The sequence below is a fragment of the Rhinolophus sinicus genome, chromosome 13 (assembly GCF_057876585.1).
Source record: "Rhinolophus sinicus isolate RSI-liver-muscle chromosome 13, RSI-T2T, whole genome shotgun sequence".
Classification (NCBI taxonomy): domain Eukaryota; kingdom Metazoa; phylum Chordata; class Mammalia; order Chiroptera; family Rhinolophidae; genus Rhinolophus; species Rhinolophus sinicus.
Genome location: NC_142513.1, coordinates 9,615,426 through 9,637,724, shown reverse-complemented (window position 1 = coordinate 9,637,724; position 22,299 = coordinate 9,615,426). Strand labels below are relative to the sequence as shown.

General features: G+C 43.3%; 1 protein-coding gene across 1 annotated transcript in view; it reads right to left on the bottom strand.

The window, feature by feature from the left end:
* Positions 1-401: 401 nt before the first annotated feature.
* B4GALT5 (beta-1,4-galactosyltransferase 5) overlaps positions 402-22,299 on the bottom strand; it is a 66,121-nt gene continuing 44,223 nt past the window's right edge. Inside the window, exons 2-9 of the mRNA XM_074317236.2 lie at positions 17,715-17,849; positions 8,993-9,106; positions 7,912-8,036; positions 6,840-6,956; positions 6,048-6,235; positions 5,248-5,370; positions 3,819-3,920; positions 402-2,871 (exon numbers count right to left, since the gene is read on the bottom strand). Coding sequence (XP_074173337.1) covers positions 2,724-2,871; positions 3,819-3,920; positions 5,248-5,370; positions 6,048-6,235; positions 6,840-6,956; positions 7,912-8,036; positions 8,993-9,106; positions 17,715-17,849 — 1,052 coding nt within the window. The 3' untranslated portion in view covers positions 402-2,723. The remainder of the gene's footprint in view (positions 2,872-3,818; positions 3,921-5,247; positions 5,371-6,047; positions 6,236-6,839; positions 6,957-7,911; positions 8,037-8,992; positions 9,107-17,714; positions 17,850-22,299) is intronic.

Here is a 22,299-nt window from a genome sequence, read left to right as displayed (position 1 = left end):
CAAATAATTCCCCCCCGCCCTGCCCTCCCCCCAAAAAAACAGTGTGAAAGGAGAAACCTTTCCCAGTACTCAGTAATCAAAGATAAGAATGATTTAAGGGGTCACCCATCAGTAGCCTTAAAGAGTTTCAGCTGCCAAAATATGCTCAAGGTCACATTTGGTTCTTATTGTCCTTTTTTTTTTTTTTAACATGAGAATTTCACACCATTAACAGCACAGGGCCTGGCTGTATGTTTTTAACATTTCAGTTCCCCACACACTTGTCAACTTGGATAAATGACTAACAGTGCACAGTAAGAGATTTCACACTAATAAAACAAACTCACACATGATTGCAAGATAATTTAAGTGACCCTACTACAATCAGTGAAAAGAGACCTTTCCCTTGCCTCAGATCAGCATTTTCTTTTTTATATCAGGTGTTAGCCTTTTGCCAACATTTGGTTCTTCGTGGTGAATACGTTAACAAAACGGCTTCAGACAAGGTCATTTTACAACACTGCCAAGTATCAGTCAGTCGGTCCTGGCAAATTCTTCCAACTGACATCATAGTTCTGTCACATTGAAAGCAGCGCACAGCTTTCAGTGACGAAAGAGGGGAGGAGAAAGAGACGGGTGAGACATGCCAAGGCCAGCACAGAGATCGAGGGGTGCGGGGGAGATAGGGAGAAAGAAACCTTTATTGCTGTATGTACCACACATCAAAGGAAAACCAAATGAACGTCTGTCTGTATGTAATGCTCCCTCATGAAGGTCTTTTAAAGCGTGAAATTCTCAAATTCCTTTAAAACATATGATACAACTTACCAGCATTTTCAAGGGCAGAAGCCTGCTCTTTCATATGAGCCGATAAGAACTTTGTAATGCATTTATTTTCTAAATACCACTCTAGTCTTCAAAAGAACAAAAACATGAACAAAAAAAACAAGGCCTGGCCAATCACTCCCACAGTCTGTGGGGATCATATGTCCATGGAACCAACACATGCAACGGAAAAAAACCTCAACCCACACATGTATACACACATCCATGTAAACCATGAAAATTAAGGAACTTGAAGGCAAACAAGGCAATTAAAAAAAATATGAAGTACTTTTCGGAAAGTACTCCCAATCACGATATATAAATATGTTTTATGGAAAAGGAAGGAAGAAAACTGGCATTTTTCAGAATCCTGCAGAAGCCAACAGGGAATATGAATTGAGGGATTTGGCTCAGGGAAAAACAGAGGCACAAATTCAAGTGCAATTTGGAATCTGACTGCAAAAAGCACATGGGGTGTGAACAGAACACTTGGGCTCTTGTACCTTGGAGCTCGGTCAGTCAAATTTCAAAGCTCTGATTTAATCTCCCCTGGATCACAATGACCCACTGCACACAAGTGTCCCCCTTCCTGGCTGAGGACTTCATCCTCCGCTTGCCCATTACTTCTATGTGCTAGGTAATAATGTTTACAAAGAACCTGTCCAGAAACCAAATGGGGAAAAATATTCAGAGGCATCACTGAAGCGAGTTGGTAATTCAGGCACAGATTTCAGAAATTGTGACCACGTTCCACAAGAGCAAAAAAAAAAATTTTTTTTAAATTAGGGAGGGAGGGAGGGACAGAGAGAGAAAGAGAAAAAAAAAAAAAACAGAAGGAAAGAAGACACCACCCATCCTCTCTCCTTATGATGATGAAAGGACAAAAAGTCCAGGGACCCAGGGGCATGACCCGGAGAGCCCTCCCCTGAAGGGTTCGCTTTGAGCAGGAAGAGCAGCCTGCTGTAAAACAACAGCTCTCATTCAGCAAAAGATTTGGAAGAGCTCGTCCTCCCAACAGGGGACAGAAAATTCTGAGCAAAAGTCAAGAACAGGAGTTAGGAAGACGGCGGTGGGCGGGGGCAGAAGACGTAAGCTACCAGTGACCACCGCTGGACTCTTGTTCTTTTGTGACATGCCCTAAATCCATTCCCTTCCAAAGTGACAGCAATTTGGGAGATATATTCTTCCACTGCATTTTAACAGAGTTCCTACATTTGCCAACCAAATAAGTGACCTAATATATAAATCCTCAGTTTGAATTGAAGCCAGCTATAAAATTAAATTTTTAAAAAGGCATTTTACATGGCTTATTTACAATTATACTTCTTCAAGAAGTGATTGCTACATGTCTATTTTTCTTCCCCAATCCCTCCCCTCCACCCTCAATCCCCTCCCAAAGCAGGTAATTAAAAAAAAAAAAAAAAAGAAAAGAAAAAGAAAAGAAAGCGAAGAACACCAGAGATGAAGAATGGTCTGAGGCCTTTCGTTTGCTCTTCCTACAACTCAGCTGCCTTGTGGTGGGTTTGCCTCTTTGCTCCGAAGGCCAAGAAGCTCCAAAGGCCATTCGTAGAAACAGACTACGGGGCGGGACCATGGCGGATCACAGTTCTCGTTGTGGAGATTGTGGCTAAGATGGGACGTCAGGGTAGGAGACGGGGAGGAGAGCAGCAGGACAGACGTCTGTCTTGTGAGAAGAGAAAGCTAGTCCTGATCAGAGAAGTTCCCGAGCTGACTCCCTCAAGCCCAGCGGGTCCAACAGGTGTTTTGTGCGTGTTCTCTGTTCACATTTCTTCCCTTGAACCCTGTGAGTCTTCATTAGACACTGTATTTCTAATCCCCTTCTGGTGTGGAGCCCGAGGACATCTCATCAGGGTGCTTTCTTGGAGGAGGTGGGTAAAGCAAACATATATTCTCTCATTTCAGTACTCGGTCACCTGAGCCAGCTCGGGTGTCAAGTTGACAGTAATGTTTTTATACAAGGCGTCGTATGTGATGTTTGCAAAGTAGTTCAAGTTGTTGAGGCCATCCAGCCCTTGCCGTTCTTTGGACTTCCTCAGCAGAGCATACCTGTTGACGCAGAGAATAGGCATGGCTCTGAGCAAGGGGACAACCTTCCTCATGACAGAGGATGGAGCAGGGCAGACCCTAGGACACAACCCAAGGCAGTACTTTTCGCCACGGGGCGTGTGGCTGGCCCTTCAGTTACTCCATGCTAAATGTTGTTATTATTAGAAAAGCCTCCTATTTCATGCCAGGCACTTTACTTATTACATTATTTCATTTAATGCATCTGCCCCTTAAGCAAATGAGAAAACCAAGGCTCATGATGTTAAACGACTTGCCCAAGGTCACAGAGTGGAGAAGTGCAAGATACTAAAAATACATCAGATGGGAAAGTTCAGAGTCTGCACTCAGTGTCCTCTTACTCCCATGAAGACGGAGTTCGTGCAATCAGAACTGGCCCTCTGGAGAACAGTCCTCCCCCAGTTAACAAAAGACCAAGGGAGCCACTCTCGAAAGTGCAGAGATGTCACTCTGTCCACCCACCCCAATTAGTCCAACCTGGGATTTCCTTACTGAAAGCAAACAGGGTATTACATTAACTGCAACCACACAAACAGAAGCTCAGGGGGACACCCTTCCAGAACCGAGGCTTGCAGAAAGGGTGCCAACTCTGTTTTGTCACATCAGTGGAAGTCAGAGACCTTTAACCGAGTGGACTCCGCCAACTCCGTGAAGGCTACAGAGGAGACTACACAGCTTAAGATGTAGAATGAGTGATTTCCTTGAAAGAGTTTACGATCAAATTTTTCACCAATATTCTGATTTCACCCTCAAATGTCTGCCTCACAGTTCAATTAAAATATATATGGAAACGACAGAACAGCTGTCGGAACAGGACCTTGGGAGAGGGGTTGGGGAGTGAGACAAGGGGTGTAGTACGTTCTGGGACATCTGGAAAGGCAAAGTATAGAGGATATCTGTAAGAGTGAGAATAAATAAATTGCACCCACCTTCCAAGAAACTGGACTTCTCCTCGATGGTGGTGAGGAATGGATTTGTACTTCCCAGTGTCACCTTCCGGCCGGCTTACAGAATAGCCTGCATTCTGTACTCTGTCCCAGACAAAGGAAACGGGCTTTTGAGTAAAATGATCAAGTCCTACACGTGAGCAAACCTATGCTGAGGCTAAGAAACCCCAAGGTGAACAACCAAACTTCTGCCCCTAAATATTCAAATTGGCTATAACCGCTGGGTAAGCTCATGGTTTTAGAAAAGAAGTCTATGATACAAAGAAGTTTTGAAAAAGGAAATTCAGGATTCAACAAGAAATTCCAAATTCTCGAGAGTAAGGTTTGACGTGGGTTCTCGGTGAGAGGTCCAACAGCGAGTGCCCCGGGCAGGCGAGTACACACGCTCTCCCTCTCCGCTGGCTTGTTTGGGTCTCATTACAGAGACTTTTCTCACGGGTGGACAGCACCTTTTCCTTCCACAACCCAACACAAAGCAAGTCAGCAAAGCCAGAGCTGCTTAGGTAGAACTTATGTCTCTGCCCATTAAACCAATCACCACGGAGATGAACTTATTAACATCCTCCCATCTTAGCTGTAAAACTTCACAATTTATGAAGTCACTATGAGGGAAGCAGAATTTAGAGGAGGTGTTCAGGATATTGCTCCTAATATGATAAAGATTACGATTTCCCAAGGTGGGCTTACTGGCAACTTGATGGAGTTCTGAGAAATCATTAATACATGGAGACTTTGAACGTTTCTATGTGAAATTGAGGGTTGTTTTCATATTGTTTCAATATCCTCCTGACTCCAAATTACATCCTTATTTGATAAATATACATAGAACCCCTACTGTGTGCCTGGCATGGTGCAGGGTGCTGGGGGAAGCCAGCCACAGTTTCTGCGTCACCACCCCTCTGCCCCGAACGCTGAGCTGGAGGGAGGGCGAGGTGAAAAGCTGTGACCGATGTCCCAGGAGGGCTCAAATGCATTGAAGGACCAGTCAAACCAAGTGAATGTGTGGAAGAGCTCTTCATCCTCCCTGGGTTCCTAAGAAACCCAAATGGAAAGGATGAGATGCCATTTTTACCTATCAGATTGAGAAAGAATTGTCTGCAGCTGCTTTGTCCGATGTAGCAGCCAAGAGCCACATGTGGCTACTGACGGGCAAAAATGTGGCCACAATTTTAAAGGCTGTTTCTATGTGACGCTGGCAGTGGTATAAGCAAATGGGCAGGTGAATGTACCGCTGGTCGGAATCTTTTTGCAATCACTTTTGGAGGAAAATGTGGCAATAACTATCAAAATTTAAAGTGCATTCACTTCTCGACTCTGCAGTTCCACAACGAGTAATTTTATCTAAAGAAATATTGGCTCACGTCAACAAAGGATATTCAAGCGTTTCTAGGAGACACAAGAAGGGCAGTACCTGTTCCACAGGTCGTCGTCTTCTCCGCCCCAACCCCAGAAAGCATTAGGAAAGCCATTGATTTTGCGAAACTGTTCCACTGTTAAGCCGCTCACGCCGCCAAAGAACTCGGTATAAGGAAGCCTGAAAGGAGATGCACGGAATCAGTCATCAGTGCCCTAAAGGCGGACTTCTTCCATGACTGTCTTAAGGAAAACAACATTCTCTGTGCTACTACTGCCCGCGCCACCTGGAATTGTTTCCTCGCGCTGAGATGCATCAACCCGAGTAGCTAACTGAATTTTTAATGACAGCTTTGTTGAGACATAATCAACATACCATATAATTCCTCACCCATTTTAAGTGCATAATTCAACGATTTTTAGCATATTCACAGAGCTGTGCAACCAGGACCACAATCAATGTTAATACATTTCATTTCCCCAAAGAAGAAGCCTCGTCCTCACTAGCAGTCAGTCACGCCCCATTCCCCCCACTCCCCTGTGCAATCACTACTCCCCTTTCTCTGTAGATTTGCCTATTCTGGACATTTCACAGAAACGGAACCATATAATACGTGGTATTTCGTAACTTGTTTCTTTCACTTAGCGTAATGTTTTCGAGGTTCCTCCATGTCGTCACACATGTCATTACGTCATTCCTTTAGACTGCCTACCAATGTTCCACGGTGGGGGCTACACTACACTTCGCTTACATTCATCAGCTGACGGACCTGCGGGCTTGGAGCTAACTGGATTCGCCATCTTTGCATCTCTCACCATCCTTTTAAACTCCTTTAATTAAAAGGAAATGATACTCACAGATACATATACTTATCCAATTTGGTTGCAAAGTGCCTTGGCATCTGTCCACAGCCGTAATAGTTACGATCACTTTCTGGTATATGATCCACATCGTGAAAAATAAGACAGTCCCAATCCAAGTCCTTCATTGCTTCTTGAAAACCGACATTGAAAAGCATGGCTCGATTGAAGGGTTGGGTGCCAACCTACAAGAAGCAGAACTTTATTTTTAAAAGGACTCTTGAAGCAACATCACCGCTGCCTCAGCCCTGCCTGAAGGAGCGCTTACGGAAAGCACCTGGCAGAGATCACTGGGCCGGTGAGGCAGGTCTGGTGCCATCATCCCTGACTCACCTGATAGGAAAGGTGATAATGATACACCCGAGCTCCTCTCTCCCAAGGCTGTCGTAAAGGCAGACGTCCGGCCATAAAACAGCATTTAGAAGACTAAGCAGCCCCATAAAGGGAAGAACAACACTGCTGTTTCTACTAGCAGCTCCTTATCTTAAAGGGGACTTCCTGGGTCTGGGCCCTGAAGACACCACCCAAAGCAGCTCCTGCAAAGCCACCGCACAAGCGGCCTTTGTTCAAAGGCAAACAAAGTTCCATCCTGGACTCCAATCTGCGGGCACTGAGCAACTGACATTTCAAAGAGGAGGGCAGAACTGCTCTCCGTTCCCCTCCCGCCTCAGGGTGACTCGATCATGAGATGTCAGTGCCATTGGCTCTTCACACCGAAGATGGCTTCACTGGAAGCCCTCAAAACTGCTGTCTCAGGAGAGACGGGACAGGAGAGAAAAGTCCACTCACTTGCTCGACCACATAAAACGCAAACCGCAGGCGCTGGCGCTGAAGCATGGGAATCAGGTGTCTGAGCAGGACGGGGAGATGCTCATGGCGGTTCCGGAAGGGGACCAGGATCGCCACCTGCAGGGGGTCACAGCAAAAGAGGCCACCCCATTAGTCCCCTCAACTTCCACTCTGTAGTAGGACACTCCTGCCGAATCGGGGACCAGCTCTCAGGGAGTCATGCTAGCAGGCGACCTCGTCCTCCACTTCCTCTAAAGAAAGACCCACGTGGGCAAGTCGACCCTCGCAAGTAAGCGGACCTGGTTCTTATGCGCACCACCCCGCGTGTGGGACAGCTGAAGGAATTCATGCTGGAGCACAGCCCAGAGGAAGACATACGTTCTCCGCAGTGACCCAGTACATAGATATATCTACTGATGTACAAGCATACAAATAAAAGTTCGCTTCACAACACGGTACTTCCCTCACAACGTGCAGTGCACTTGACACAGATGTATTTATTTAATGACGGTCACTAAATTAATTTTACATTCCGACAGTGGGCTGGGAACACCGACCTGTTCCAGGTCTGCTCTGCTCTTTGCTGTCCCACGGCCACTCACAGGGCTGGCACTGAGCAAGCACTTCAATAAATACTTGTTTAGGAAGAATGGGTGTAAGCCAGTGTCATAAGCTTGATCCCCACTACTGATGCCTCCTGACTACAGCCGTGCAGGAAAACACTAAACAATTCTCAGTGTCAGGCTAACTAACTGCACTTTTTATTCTGCTAACCTCAGGGTAATAATGGCGAATAAGGCATGAAGCCCTGAATTTGTGAAGGTGGCTTCCTGAAGGAAGACAAAAGAGCCTTGCTCAGTCATCGGAACGAGGCAAACGTCTGTGGCTACAGAGGAGTCCTTAGGGAAACCTGTTCCTCCAAAATATTTCCATCAATTGCAAATAGTTTTCACTGGGTAGCAGGGCACAAATTAGGAAATGTCATAGTCAGTGAATCTCGTGCTGATTCGGGACGATGGCCGTCTCAGTGGGCCTCCCCAGGCAGCACTTCTGGTCTGACTGTACAGCCTACCTTCCACCGCGGCACGCAATCGGAAGGCGTCCAGTGACCTCCGAGCTTGATGGTTGGGTCTTTGGAGAAGAGTTCATGAATGGCATCCATTCCGATTTCACTCATGTTTATGTCTATTGGGCCCTCTGAATAGGGAGGGGGGGGAGAAAAAGAATTGAGAGGTCAGAAAATGATAGATTCTTTTCCCTTCGTCCAGGGTTTACTCTCTGGAGAAGTTCAACCCCTTTTCAGCTTATTGTGTTTTGAACAGGGATGGAAGTCCTTTCCTCTGTTTTGTAACTCCCTGCATTGCAGTTCATCACTACTATTGGGTAAAGCAGCAAATCAAGAAATTAAGACTTTAGAGTTCTGCTTCTGCCAAGGATGCGGAAAGAAATTAAGACCAAGTAAAACAGCAGCTGAACTTCTCAAAGAGGAAGCAGACAAGTGGCTGAGCTTAGAGCCATCTCTGCATGCTCCTGAGACAAGTACAGACACACTAAATAGTCCCAATTAATTTATCAGGGACCCTGACTGGTCATGTCCAAACTAGAACACTCATCATCTCTGACTTCAGTTAAGCAGCGGAACTGTCTAAAACACAGAAAAAGCATAATACTTTGTTGTCATTGCTTTAGATTACACATGGGAGTCCAAGAAAGAAGGAAAGAAGAACAGAAAAGAGAGAAAGAAAAGATCCGAAAATTGTTTTAACTAGTACTTTGTTTAGAAAATAACTTCACTCATATCAAACAAGTTATAAGCAGTGTTTAAGATTTATACTAAAAGACGAAGCTGGTTGCCTATGCTTTCTCTGGGACATCCTAAGAGACCGACCCCTGGTTTCAAAGGAGGGTGCATGTACAAAGGAAAGAGTGAACAACGTAGAAAATGGCACCAAGAACACAGGCAACCTTGCAGAGGGGCTGAAGGAGAGTCAGCACACCAGGAACTTTCATAATCCCTCTTTCCAATGGCAGGGATGCATCTTTCTATAGGTAGAAATATTGAGAGAGCAAGGATCCTCTCCCTTGTATTGGAATCCAATAAAAAGACATATCAGTTTTAAGAGCAGAGGACTATAAGTGAGAGCTCTACTCACTCATGGAAGGGAGCCTTTCGGGACAGGTGTGGTTTGCAAAGTAGGTGAAGTCTTCAGGAAGAAAAGTTGTGGTTTGTAGAAACGTTTCGCTGTGGTTCAAGTCAAGAGGATAATCTGGAGAGGTGAGAAAAAAGGCAACTCAGACTGGTCCATGCGATCAATTCTGCAATTCTTAGATGCCCAGCAAAGAAGGTTTTCCTTGGATATCACCTTTGGTGAAGCGAGACTCGGGGAGCTCTTCACTGCAGCCAAAAGTCTGAACCCATCAATAAAAACGTTAACCAGATGAGACTGTTAACCAGCGCTTCTATTATTGGTGTTACAGCTTTATGTGCGCTCGGATTACAGTTAAATAGCTCTACAATGTAATTATAAAAACCTTATTCTCTAAAGGAACTGGTCTCACTTCTTTTAGCCAACGACTTCAGTATTTATCTCTGTTTGCCTACACAGTTAATCTTGATGCTTCCATGTTCAGTCTTACCTACCGACTTCCCACAACGGGGGGGGGGGGGGGGGGGGGCGAGGATTTCCCTCCCCTTCCTCCCCTGCCCCTCCACACACATACGTTTTCCACCCTCCAGTCTCCCAACAGTCATATGTGATCACTATGGTTAGGAAGTCTTAGGATTTATATTATGATGATTCTATAGATACTACTCATAGCTGAGAAAGATGGAAAGTAATGATTACTTTTTGTCTCCTGCATAATCTTTTTTTTTTTTTTCCTGGAGTGACTCTTGTTTTTCTGTTTGCCAACTTTTATATGGAATAATGACTCCCTCAACACCATGCCCTCTCCCACTGCATTTCCACTTCAGACATTCACACGCATCAGGGATTCTCTCAACTCCATCCTCCCAAAGACGGGCCAGTGCCTTCTGACCCACTCCAGTTTGGACTGGCCCTCCTTTGTGCCTGATGTGCAGATGCTATCCCCCGATCTCCCCTCCTCAGTGTCCCGGAAGTTCCTTCCATCCCTGTACAGTATTGAACTTCATTTTTCCGAAGTTTAATGCCTCCCTTTTTCTTGCTGATGGAGCACATCCTTCAAAGGTGACCAGTAATTTCTCTCTGGAAGTGTAAAGAACTTTCTCTTTGTTCAGGAAATTCCATATTGGTGTGCCTTGTTAGGCATCTATGTTCACCCACTGTGTTGACCATTTGGTGGGCCTTTAAAGTCTAGGAATCCATGTCTCCCTGTTCTAGAATGAGGTGGCAGGGCTGAGGTATTACTGTGACGACTTACTCCCCTATGTATTCTGTGCTCACTTGCTGGAGAACAGAAAACATGACTTAGATGTTGGACCTCCCAGTCCTCTAATTTTCTCATCTTTTCTATCCGACTTTCCATCCTCTTGCCATTTTTCTGCCCTACCGATTTCCTCAATTTTACCCAGTGCTTCTTTTATCATTTCTTCTACTGTATTTTTAATTTCAAAGAGTCCTTTTATTTTCTGAATATTCACTTCTTATAACATATTCTTGTTTCACGTTTGCTGTCCTTTTTCTCTTACCTTGAGAAGACATATTATTGCTGTTTTAATATTCTCCCAGCATAGTCTGTTTCTCCCAAATTGTTGCTACTTGTTTGAGTATTTGCAGTGATCCTTGGTCATCTGCTAATATTTAAGAGTGGGGCACTAACCAGCTCACTGGAACGGTTTGGACTGCGGTGCTTCATCATAGGGTGTTATGGCCAGAAATTTGGTTTGGAAACTTCCACTGTGGATATCTTTGGATCGTTCCTCTTGGTCCGGTCAGATTCCCCAGAGAAGCCTATTCTAATCTGCCAAAATGGTACCGTTCTGGCTACAAGCATCCTGGAACTGTGGGCACCTAAACCAAGCCAGGTGGCCCCAAGTTGAGGGACCCTCTGTTTTACCATCTCTAGAGGTTATCAAGTCTCCATTGCTTTGCCAAGACGGGGGAAGGGATGTGGGTATCCGACTACTTTTCAAATAGCTTTCAACCAACCTTTATCTTAGTTGCCACTTTTAGTCTTGTCTCTAAAAGTACCTGATATTGCTAATTCCTGAGCTTCTGGGGGCTTCCGGGGTATAAACTAGAACGGTTGATGGCTTTCCTTGCTGCCACACTAGCAGTTTTTGTGGGTCTGTTAAGTTCTTTACCAGGTCCATCTGTTTTCCAGTTTCCCAAAATCCTCATTCTTACGTGTGCGTGCGCACACACACACACACACACACACACACACGCATCTCTTCACTGTCACTTAGTGGTGTTTTAAGAGTTTTTCTTAGGGGACTGTATGAAGAGTGCTCCTCCAACCTCTTATTTTTTTACAGATAAGGAAACTGAAGCACCATATACACAATTTATACAAGGAGACTTGCCTGTACTTGACAAAGATCTGACTGAACTCTGGGTTAGAGATCTTTCCATTATACTGCGCTGTTTTTTCAGAGTGTTAAAATCTCTCTCACCAATCCTTTTGGATTCATGCTGATTCTATGAGAATTAAAACTTCCTATGCAGATTCATTTTGCAATCCCACAATCTTCAACTTACATGTTTTTTAAAAGGCACTATGAGAGGGTTTCTGCGAATCAAACTGCTAATACAATGAATCCCTTCACAGGCACATGGCCGCCTGCTCTACAAGTACTCAGAAGACAAACCGCAATGTGAGGCAACTCGAAGAGAATTTAATGGTCTCTTTTGCTTTGCTTTGCTTTATTATTTTTTCGTTTTCTCAGATCACCTTTTTCTGTGTTATCCCCCTCATGCCCAACCCCCTCAGATCTTCATTTTTTCACTTTCTTAAAAATTAAATTTATTGGGGTGACAATGGTTAGTAAAATTACATAGGTTTCAAGTGCACAATTCTATACTATGTCATCTATATCTCACATTGTGTGCTCACCACCCAGTCGCTTCTCCTTCCATCACCATCTATTTGACCCCTTTACCCTCTTCTACCACCCCCTCCCCCCTCCCCTCTGGTAACCACTGAACAGTCTCTAACAGGAGAGGAAAGAAACAGAACTCTTTCTGTCCTTTTTAGTTGTCACTTTCCTGAAAAACACTAAGCCTACATTTTATACAAAGACATAACGCAAGTCAGCATGAACCCTAAAGATGAAATTACATTTACACAGAAATTAGCCCAAAGCCCTCAGTTCAACATGGAAACCTGTCCTAAGTTGCGCCTTTTCTGAGATATTAATACTTCAAAAAGCTATGTCAAGAACCTCCAATACTAACCAATACTAACTAACTCTGGAAGAGTCTGATTTTGCTTCTGCAACACACACACACACACACACACACACACACACACACACACACACTATGATCCTCTTTAAGAAAAAAAAATTAAAAATTTTCATTTGTAAAACTGTTTATGTTTGTGATGTGAACATGTGTGGAGAGAGGACTGGCTAGGGACAGCAGCACAGTAATTACATTTGTCTAGAAGGCAAAGAAATTCCCAGAGGTATTATAATAAGCATTTTCATAAGCAAATCAACAAAAACAGAATTATAATAATTCTGTTTTATATGAATTATTATATGACAGAACCAAGCCTTAGAGCTACAACCTAAATGGGAAATAAGAAGTAAAAAGAAACATGCAGGAGAGGAAACAAGTCACTTTCTAACCTTAATGATCCTACTTTTGGGGGTTTGAAGACACACATAAATTCCTTTCTACTTCCTTCAAACACTGGTATAATAAGCCTCGCAGCAACTAGCATGGAACAAAACATGATAAAAACAAAACACTCATCTAATTCTTCTGATTACTAAATTAATAATGTCGTTTTTTATTGTTTTTTTTTAAGAAAAAACCTTCAAACACACAACTCCTAAGTGGAAGTCAAGAGGATAATAATCTTGCCCTACATGTTGGGGAAAAACCCCTGCAAAACCCTAATTTCCTCATTTCTAAGTTCTTTAGGTTTAAATAACATCTACTTTCTCACCAGCAGTAGAATCTTTCTGAAGTAATGGAAGAGGCAGAGGAAATCAATTGCTCATGATCTAATAAAACTGCCTGCTTATTGCGGGGCCCTACGTCTCCTCTCCAGCTACCTAAAAACGGGAGAATCACACTGCAGACGCTCCTCTCCAAACATCGATTTCCTACTCTTCTAAAGCAGGTATCTATACGTTCAATGAGGGAACTGCTTAAAAAACAAACAAACAAACAAACAAACAAACAAAACGCTTAGTGAATGTCTTACCGCCACGGTTTTGCTTTTCCATTTAAATCTAATCTATTTTAAATCAGGACATATTCTTCCAGCAAGGGAGGTCGAAGGGCAAAGAAGGCAGCTGTTTTTACATTGATAAAGCAGGACATCCTTCCTACCTACAGAGTCCGATGGCCTGTTCATTCAACTTTGCTCCACATCAGTGGCCCAGCAGCTTTGGTTGCACATTAGAATCATCTAGGAAGCTTTTAAAAACCCTAATGTCCAGGCTATGCCCCAGACCAATTAAATAAGAACCTCTGGGGACAGGAGACAGGCACCAGTATTTTTTAAAGTGCCCCCACCCCACTACAGGGGATTCCAATGTGCAGTCCTGGTTGCCATGGCTACCCCAATCCGCGATGGAGACAAAAATCTGCTTTCTCCCTTATATTACCAAACCTAGCTGAGGAGGATTTGGAAAGTGCTGACAAACAGAATCCAGGAAGAACCACCACTTTTTCCTCCCATTTGAGAAAAAAAACCAAACACTTGCCTCTCTGCTTAAAAAAATGTGGAAATGTATATATACTAGAAAGATGTCACGGGACAAGCATCTGTGAAACGGAAAGAATTAGCGTTCATCAAGAGTGAGCGTGCTGAGGGAGGACGACCTGCGGGGCAGCAGACACAAGGAAGCCCATGGACTGGGCATCTAAAAACCCGAGGTGAAAAGGCTGTATCTGTCTCACTGAATGTATTACCTAGCGCACTGGTAATGGCTTTATTAATTTTATTTGCCTGTGGCAACAGACTTTTTTTGAGGGATGTGGTCAACGAGGAGATTGGGACCATAAGTATGGGAGGTTTGTGTACACGTGTGTGCATGTGTGTGTAGAGAAGTGAAAAATCTCCTTTCATTTAAAAGTTGCTACACAGAATGGCACCTGGAAATTTATATTTAAGAATGAGAAACGCTAGGCCATCCAACTCCTCATCTCATCTATAAAACTAAATGGCTTAAGTGGATGAACCGAATGAATTCTCTTCTGCTGTCAATATTCTTTTGAGCGTTTACCCCCTAGGAAGTTTTGCAGGATTCACGAACTCACATATCAACGGCTTTCAGGGACAATAAGAAGCTTCTCCAGGTCATTACTTCAGGCTTATTTCCAGGCTCACAGTCTTGATTCCCTCAAAGAACATTCTTCCTGGACAATCACCACGTTAACTTTCAAGCATAAAGAAAACCAGCACTCCTGAAATGTCACACTAAGCCTTTTAGCCACACTTGGCCTAATGGAGACCTTTGAACGTGGGTGTGTGCCACAGCACGACTCCCAGGGTGGGGCAGTGCAACCTGGGTCCAGGCTGCTGAAATCAAGCCCACAGGGCTCCTGGTGGGCATGGCCAGGCAGCGGTGCCAGCCATCTGGCTACCCCAGCAGCTCTGGGCCCAGGGTACCCTCTTCTGTGCTAGGCAAAGAAAGAACTGCTTTGAAATAAATAAAAATGGTACGTTTTCACTTCCAATGATATGATATTTCTTCTTGAATACTTACTCGCTAAAGATGTGCCAATAACACAGAAGCTATGGGACGTAAAGTAAAACATAGAGAATATAGTCAATAATAATATAGGCAATAACTATGTATAGTGAGTGCCAGGTGGATACTAGATTAGTCAGGGGGATCACCTCTTAAACTATACAAATGTCTAACCACTGTGCTGTACACCTGAAATTAATACAATACTGAATGTCAAAATAAATAAAATGTAAAAAAAGGAACTGAAAAAAGTAACATTTAAAAAAAACCTACCAAAAAAAAACAAAACCAAAAAAAAACCCACAGAAACCAACCAAGATGGTAATCTCAGAATTAGGTTACAACACTTGAAATGTGTTTTCGTGTTAAATCAATCAACTCACGCGCTCGGAAATCATTTACTGAGTGCCCCCTATGTGCCAGGCTGTGGACAAGGTACTGGGGATACAAAGATGACAGAGGCCGCGAGGGCACTGCTGAGACCCAGAGGTCAGCAAATCCCAACACCACTGCTGTCACTCCTGTGTGCTTTGACCCCTGCACCCCTAAAATGGGGGGACACAGTAGTTACCGTACTGAGTTCCTGTGAGGATTCCATGCGGTAATGCAAGTAAAGTGTCTAGTATAACACAGCCCTTAACAGCAAGACTTCTATTTTATAAGGGACATAGACACATTCAACACAAAACAGACGATTATTGCTACCAGAAGGATGCTGGGAAGAATTATTTTGATGTATGGTAATTTGAGAATAAACACATGCAAAGTCAAATAATGGCTCCCTGGATATGCCTTCCAAGGGTGCAAGTCATGTCTGTGCGGAGTTTTCAAAGACAAACACCCCTCAGGGAATTAGTGAGATCCTGTGTTGCAAGTCCAGACAGCGGTACAGTCCTGCTATGTGTCCCTCTACCTTCTGAGAGAGAACAGACTGCCTCGCCAAATGCCCGGACAGAAGTCCTAGCATCATGTAACCTTGGAGAGGCACGAACACGTGAACTGGATAAATGTCACAACAGCACAAAAGTCCCTTTATCCAGAGTGATACAGGGCCAGGAGCTCTGGAATGGCTGTCAAAGGACTCCCAGTTTCACCACACACCTTAAAGCAGGTTTGGGGCAGGCTCTGGGGAAAGGCACATGCCCACGGCACTCCAATACCCCCAGATGATTTTGTACTACAGCTGGAAAATGGGAGTAACATAAAATTCCGCTCACTGACTGAGCCATGCTCGAGTCAGGTGAGACCAAGTGTGTGGGGATCATTTGCAAAACCTAATGCCACACACGATGCATCAGGAAACAAAAATGTGCTCAGCTTTCTCCCATGACTTCCGTAACTACAGGGATTCCTCTTCTACGTATGGGTCAGAGCTCAATTTGTCCTGAGACCGCAGTTTGGCTCAAAAGCTCTGAAAAGTCAATCACTCGCTCCTTGCAAACAAGAAGGAAGCACCAAAGCTTTTCTGTTTGCTAACTATAGTCCTTTGTTGTTGCTAAACTGGCCAGCCGGACAGACTAATAACAGGATGTGGGCAATTCCTTTACAGATTTAACTTCCCTTCGAGAGGTGATGCTTTCTCTTGAGATCCCAAGCACCACTGAGTAATTCTCATCTGCAATGTCCGCAAAGCAATTTCACATTCTACATTGAGCTGCAGACTATCTTAGAACTCACTACAGAGGAAGAGCGGACTGATTTGGAGGAAAGAATATTTTTTTAAATACACATACTTAATAATACTATGCTTGACTGAAATCAAGTAAGAAGCCATAGGAATGCACATTACTCCTTAGTTAAAGAGATAAGAGGTGAATCATGAATGCTTAGCAAAATGAAGTGTCAGAATCTATTTTTTACATGAAAACCATCCCTGGCTAGACTGGACAAGCCTCACGACAGTCCCATTTAACCGTCTGGAAATACTTCCTACGTTCAATTTTTGGAAGAGTTAAAGAGAGACATAAAAAAGAGCTTTCTCTCAAAGGTAAAGAACAGCCCATGTAAATAGTCTTTTACGAAAATATTAAAGCCGTGTTTAGGAAGAAGTTCTTACAGTAAACTGTTAGGAAAGCCATCTAACCTTTGTGTTCTTTTTTCCTCTTTATATATAATTAGCGCTTAGTAAGGTAACAGCTAGAAGTTCCAGAGACTGAGGCAGAAAAAGTTCACTCTCGTGTTCACTGTAATGTTCAACCCGAATAGTCTGCAAAGCTTTCTTCAAGGCTGAATGAATCTGATCACCAGACTCAGCCATGGAGCTGGAATTAAACCTCCGGATGAAAACTACACATGACTGGGGAAGGTAAACCCGGTGAACTAGTAACCTTTTCTTCCAGAAGTCACTTTTTCAATTTGTGGAAACTCTCCTGGATTACAGGATGATGATTGGTAAATATCAATTAAAGCATTCATAAACAGAGTCCTACTGGGTGGATCAAATTCAAGAGCCCAATAGGAAGAACAGAGCTGGAGCACCTCTTCCCGTGGGGCAGGCAACCAGGGCCACATTAGCTTTGAGAGCAACAGGGACCACCACCATCACCACCATGTGTGACTCAGAAAACAATGCGAAGCCATCAAATAAGAGTAAGGAAGTCCAATAAAGTTCTGTTTTCCTAGATAGCTGCATGGATACATTTTTTTGAAATTATTTCCAGAAACAGCTTTTGGTGTTCCTGTTTTGCTGGTATCCTAAATACATGCTTAATCTATTCTGCCTACTGCGGGCAACTACACTGAAAAAAAAAAGGGGATCTTGAAAGATACTCCTTGCCCCCTCCTCCCTGGAAAGCATTAGGAGAAAAAATGGAATCATCTCACCACCCTTAATGTACTATTAGCAAAACAAACAAGGATTCGTTTTGCAAGCGCTTCTTTTTTAGTAGGAAGGTGAAATTCAGCCAAACTCTTCCTCTTTTACAATGCACTCTGTTCCATCAAAAATAATTATTCGAACCCAATTTCCTTCTCCTGGGAGGAGACATTTTAAGCAGACCACCTCTTTACCAAAAACATACCTGAGTCATTCAGGCTGCTATTCCTCTTGGCATAAGCGCTCCGAACCACCTGCTCGTAAACCTGAGCTCCTATTGTCCGCATGTTGTCCCGGATCAGAATGCCTTGAGCTTGCATCATGAAGAGGTAGGTGTTCACTGCAGAGAACAGAAGGGAAGAGAGAAAAGAGGTGACTTCAAGGCAACCGTTAAGAAAAAACAAATAAAAAACACACACATAACATTGCGTTTCTCTTCTTTCTTTCTTTTTTTTTTTAAACCCGTTTCAGGTCTAAAACCCAACAAATGCCATAACTCTATTTTCCATACTGGGTTCAGTGTTTTCAGGAGACCAGCATTCTTTGAGTAGCTAGTAGGACTTAGGGCAATTTCTGTCAATATTTAGCCGTTTTAGAGAAACCATATTTTTAAAGAATTGTATTCCACCAGGTCTTCAAATACCCAATCTGTATTCTAGCACGGTGACAATCAGAAAGACTTTTATGGAACATTTTAAAAAAGATCTCTGCTCTCTTTAATTCACCGTCTTAACACTTGATGGCTATCCGCAGAGAATGGAAACCACTGACTGCTTTGCCTACTGGAAACACTTAGATCTAGGTGTTGAAAGTGGTCGACTAAGACTGCAGCTACTTTTCTCTGGGGATATTTGGAGAGAAACAGAAAATCATGAAAGAATGTCAGCAGTACTCACTACTCACCTACCTCAGTCCCAAAGTCAAAAGCAATGGGAAAAAAGCAGAGGTTTGGTCCAAGCGTCAATTAAAACATACTGCCTTTGCAATGTGTACAAATATCAAATCACGATGCTGTACACCTAAAACTAGTATGTTATACCTCAATTACATCTTCAAAAAAACAACAGAACAAAAACCATACTCTTAACTAGTGATAATTCAGATTAACTGCTCAATCATTGTCATTTGGGAGAGTGATCTCCACTGGGTTTTCTTGAAGTCTCTCTATGATAATGAAACTAGGAGATCACAAATACAAGTGAACATAATTCCTGTATTCTATTTGCAATCTCAAATACTATGCCATCTATGTTCAAGAAATTGTAAGGTTTAAAAACAGCCATTCTAATGTACCCACTTCCCCCTCACCACTGTGAAAGGGGGCTGTCTTATACGGGTGGTACATTTACAAACCTAAACTCTGGTGGGTGTTAGAACACTTGACTGACCTCCAACCAGGCCCCAGGCAGGTCCTCAGTGGAGAGCCTGGGCCTCGTGCAGACAATATGCACGGCCTTAGCTGTCCTGGCTCTTGAACAAGACATACTTTGTTGACACTATTTCATCATTATTATCACAATGTCCTGTACATAAGGGGCAGTAAACGACGACTAAGTAGATGAAACTTAGAAGTCAATTTACTTAATTTCAAACTATTATGTTTGGTGCTTGTACTGGTGATGGGGGTGAAGATGGGGACAAGCCAACTGGCCCAAGTCTTAATACTGAAAACCCCCGGTGGCCCACATTAAATAGGGACACAAAATCTTTCAAAAGGTTTCAAATCATCTCTAAGGTATATCCCGAGCCATAGAATAATAAACAAAAGAAGTCAATTTGCAGAATGCTTTTTTCAGAAATGAGGTGGTAGCAGTTTCAAATTAGGTCTTGCATGGACTACAAAACAACCCCACCTTTAACTTCTGCTCCGCAGAGAATACATCAGAGAGTGTTTATTCTCTGCAGCTGGAAAAAGCTATGGAAAAAGACAGCTTCAAATCCTTAAAAAAGGGTAATTCTGTGAAGCCTCTGAAAACAAGAGTTAAATCTCATTTTCTATTTACAGAAGATAACTTGGTGCCGGGTCACAGTTGGTAGGTAGCCCATAAATACCTGTTAAACATGAGATTTAAACTTCACCCGGTATCAGATTTCTAAAGTGGTTCTGTAGTGTTTTTTTAATCATTTGGGCTACATAATGTGTACATTAGATATATAAATATATTATATATAACTGCCCTGAAATCGTCCTTCCTACTGTAACACATTACTAAACCAGTTGTCAACAATATAAAGACAACTACTTAGTAAACATTGGGTGTAAAGCTGTTAGGCACTGTCAAAAATATACTACCCCCTTCCCCACACATTTCACAATCTTCTCTGTACTTTTTATCTTCCACACTGCAAAGGACAGCGTAATTAAGCTCCTCTTTAAAATTCTCTCCCTTTCTTAGCTCTGAATCCCCCTGTAGGGATTCCTCTAGGGGAGTTCTCCAACTTTCCCGTGTCTCTTGCCTGGAGAGCTTTTCACGTTCCCAGGCCCCACCCCCAGAGCCATGACTCTGAGGGGGAAGAATTCTGCACTTGTAACAAGCTTATAGGTGATACCAACGCGGTTTGTCTAAGGCCCACATTTCCAGAACCACTACTTTGGGAAACTTCAGCTGTGTAATGAATAATAACATTTATTGAGCACTTAATTACGTAATTCTTTATCTCATTTAATCCTCATAATTATCTTAACAGGCAAGTAAGAGGCAAGTAATACCATCCAATTTACAGTCAACTTCTAGAGGCTTCAGGTTTCTCCATGGAGCTTCACCAAGGTCAACAGAGGGATGGACTAGAACCAGGCTTACCTATGCTCTAACCACTAAGCTTTAAGACCTCCCTCATCCTCGCTCAGCCACAATCTCTCCCTCAAAAATTTCGAGCACCCCCATGGCTTAAATGATTACTCGTAAGGAGACAGCTCACAAATCTTTTATCTCCTACACCAGGGGTGTCCAAACTGCGGCCCGTGGCCCGCAATCGATTTTTAATTGGCCTGCAGCAAATTCCAAAAATATATTTAGTTTACTGAAATAAACCAGGTGAGGCAATACTACTTCACCTCGAGTGAGTGGCCCGGCTGTTTGTGTATTTTACTGCATATGGCCCTTGGTGAAAAACGTTGAAAAAAGTTTGGACACCCCTGTCCTACACAAAGCCGCCCTATGGATCTTTCTTAATTACAGATTTATCCACAGTACACTTGCTCAAAAACCTTCTACAGTGCTTTCATCCTCGGGCTTCTGCTGACCTGCAGTGCTTCTGTTTTCCTTTCTGCCATGGAAACCTTAGTAATCCTTCAAATCCAGTTTACATACTTTTCCAGTCTCCCCCTTCTCAAATCTCTGTGTTACTGGTATCAAACATGAGTCTTTTGTTTATATTTTGTTTTAGTTTGCTAGCAACTGTCTCATGTGTCAGTCTTGTCATTCAATTAACAAATTTACATAAACCACCTATTATTAATGCTTTTTCTAATTATCCACAGGAATTAACACAGTACTGAAAAAATAAAAGGCTGAGGAAATAAATTTTGCCAAACAAAAGAAAACAATCACATACTTATAGACTTGAGAGTAGATGCGATTTTAAAGAACACTTTTCAAAACTATCTAATGCTTTCACACCAACCAAAACCTATGCCTTCTAAGAACAGAGTCAGCATGTAAAATAGGCCATCTTCAAAGAAAATCCTATTTTGGGTTGGGTCCAAAATGTTTCCCAGTCATTTTTACCCACTGGTTGGGTAAATGAACGAGTCCGGCCCTTTGTAAGAACAGTCAAATCCCTTTCCCACACTTCAGACATTAGAAGAGGGGCAATTTCGATCTTTTTCACACCCACCCAATCACCCTCACCACTACCCCACCCTCACCGCCCCCCACACCCCACTTCCTGTGTGTGTCCCTCCCATGGTGTCAACATAACTTCCCTCCGCATCCTGGCTGCTCTTCTCTGGATACTGGTCCTGTAGTTTCCCCTTGAAGGGCAGAGCCCATGCTGACTGAGTGGTCCAGGTGGTCTGGGCCCAGAAACAAGCAGAACTACCAGCAGCCCTGTTCCATCTGTGACGGAAACGCTGTCAAGCCCCCCTTGGAGATCCACAACTCACAATAACTCAAGACCACAGAAATTCTCCAACAGAAAAGTTTCAATTATTTAATCCACCATTTCCCAAACCCCCACCCCCATAATAACTATTAGACTGGTGCAAAAGTAATTGCGGTTTTTGCAATTATTTTTAACCTGTTAAACAGCAATTACTTTTACACCAACCCAATAGTAACATCAAGTGATTCTCTGCAGAACTCTTTGGGAAACTCTGTTTTGGTTATTTCTTTTTTTTTTGGGGGGGGAAGGGGAATAGGACTTTATTGGGGAACAGTGTGTACTTCCAGGACTTTTTTCCAAGTCAAGTTGTTGTCCTTTCAGTCTTAGTTGTGAGGGCGCAGCTCAGCTCCAGGTCCAGTTGCCGCTGCTAGTTGCAGGGGGCACAGCCCACCATCCCTTGGGGGACTCGAGGAATTGAACTGGCAACGTGTTCAACTGGGAGCCCACTGGCCCATGTGGGAATCGAACCGGCAGCCTTCGGAGTTAGGAGCATGGAGCTCTAACCGCCTGAGCCACCAGGCCGGCCCTGTTTTGGTTATTTCTGTTACTGTGTTTCCCCGAAAATAAGACCTAGCCAGACAATCAGCAAAAATTAATATAAGACCAGGTCTTATATAACATTTTAATGAGCTTTACTTTGAAAAAACAGTACTTTCCAATAATATGGTTCTAATTGACAGTGGCTG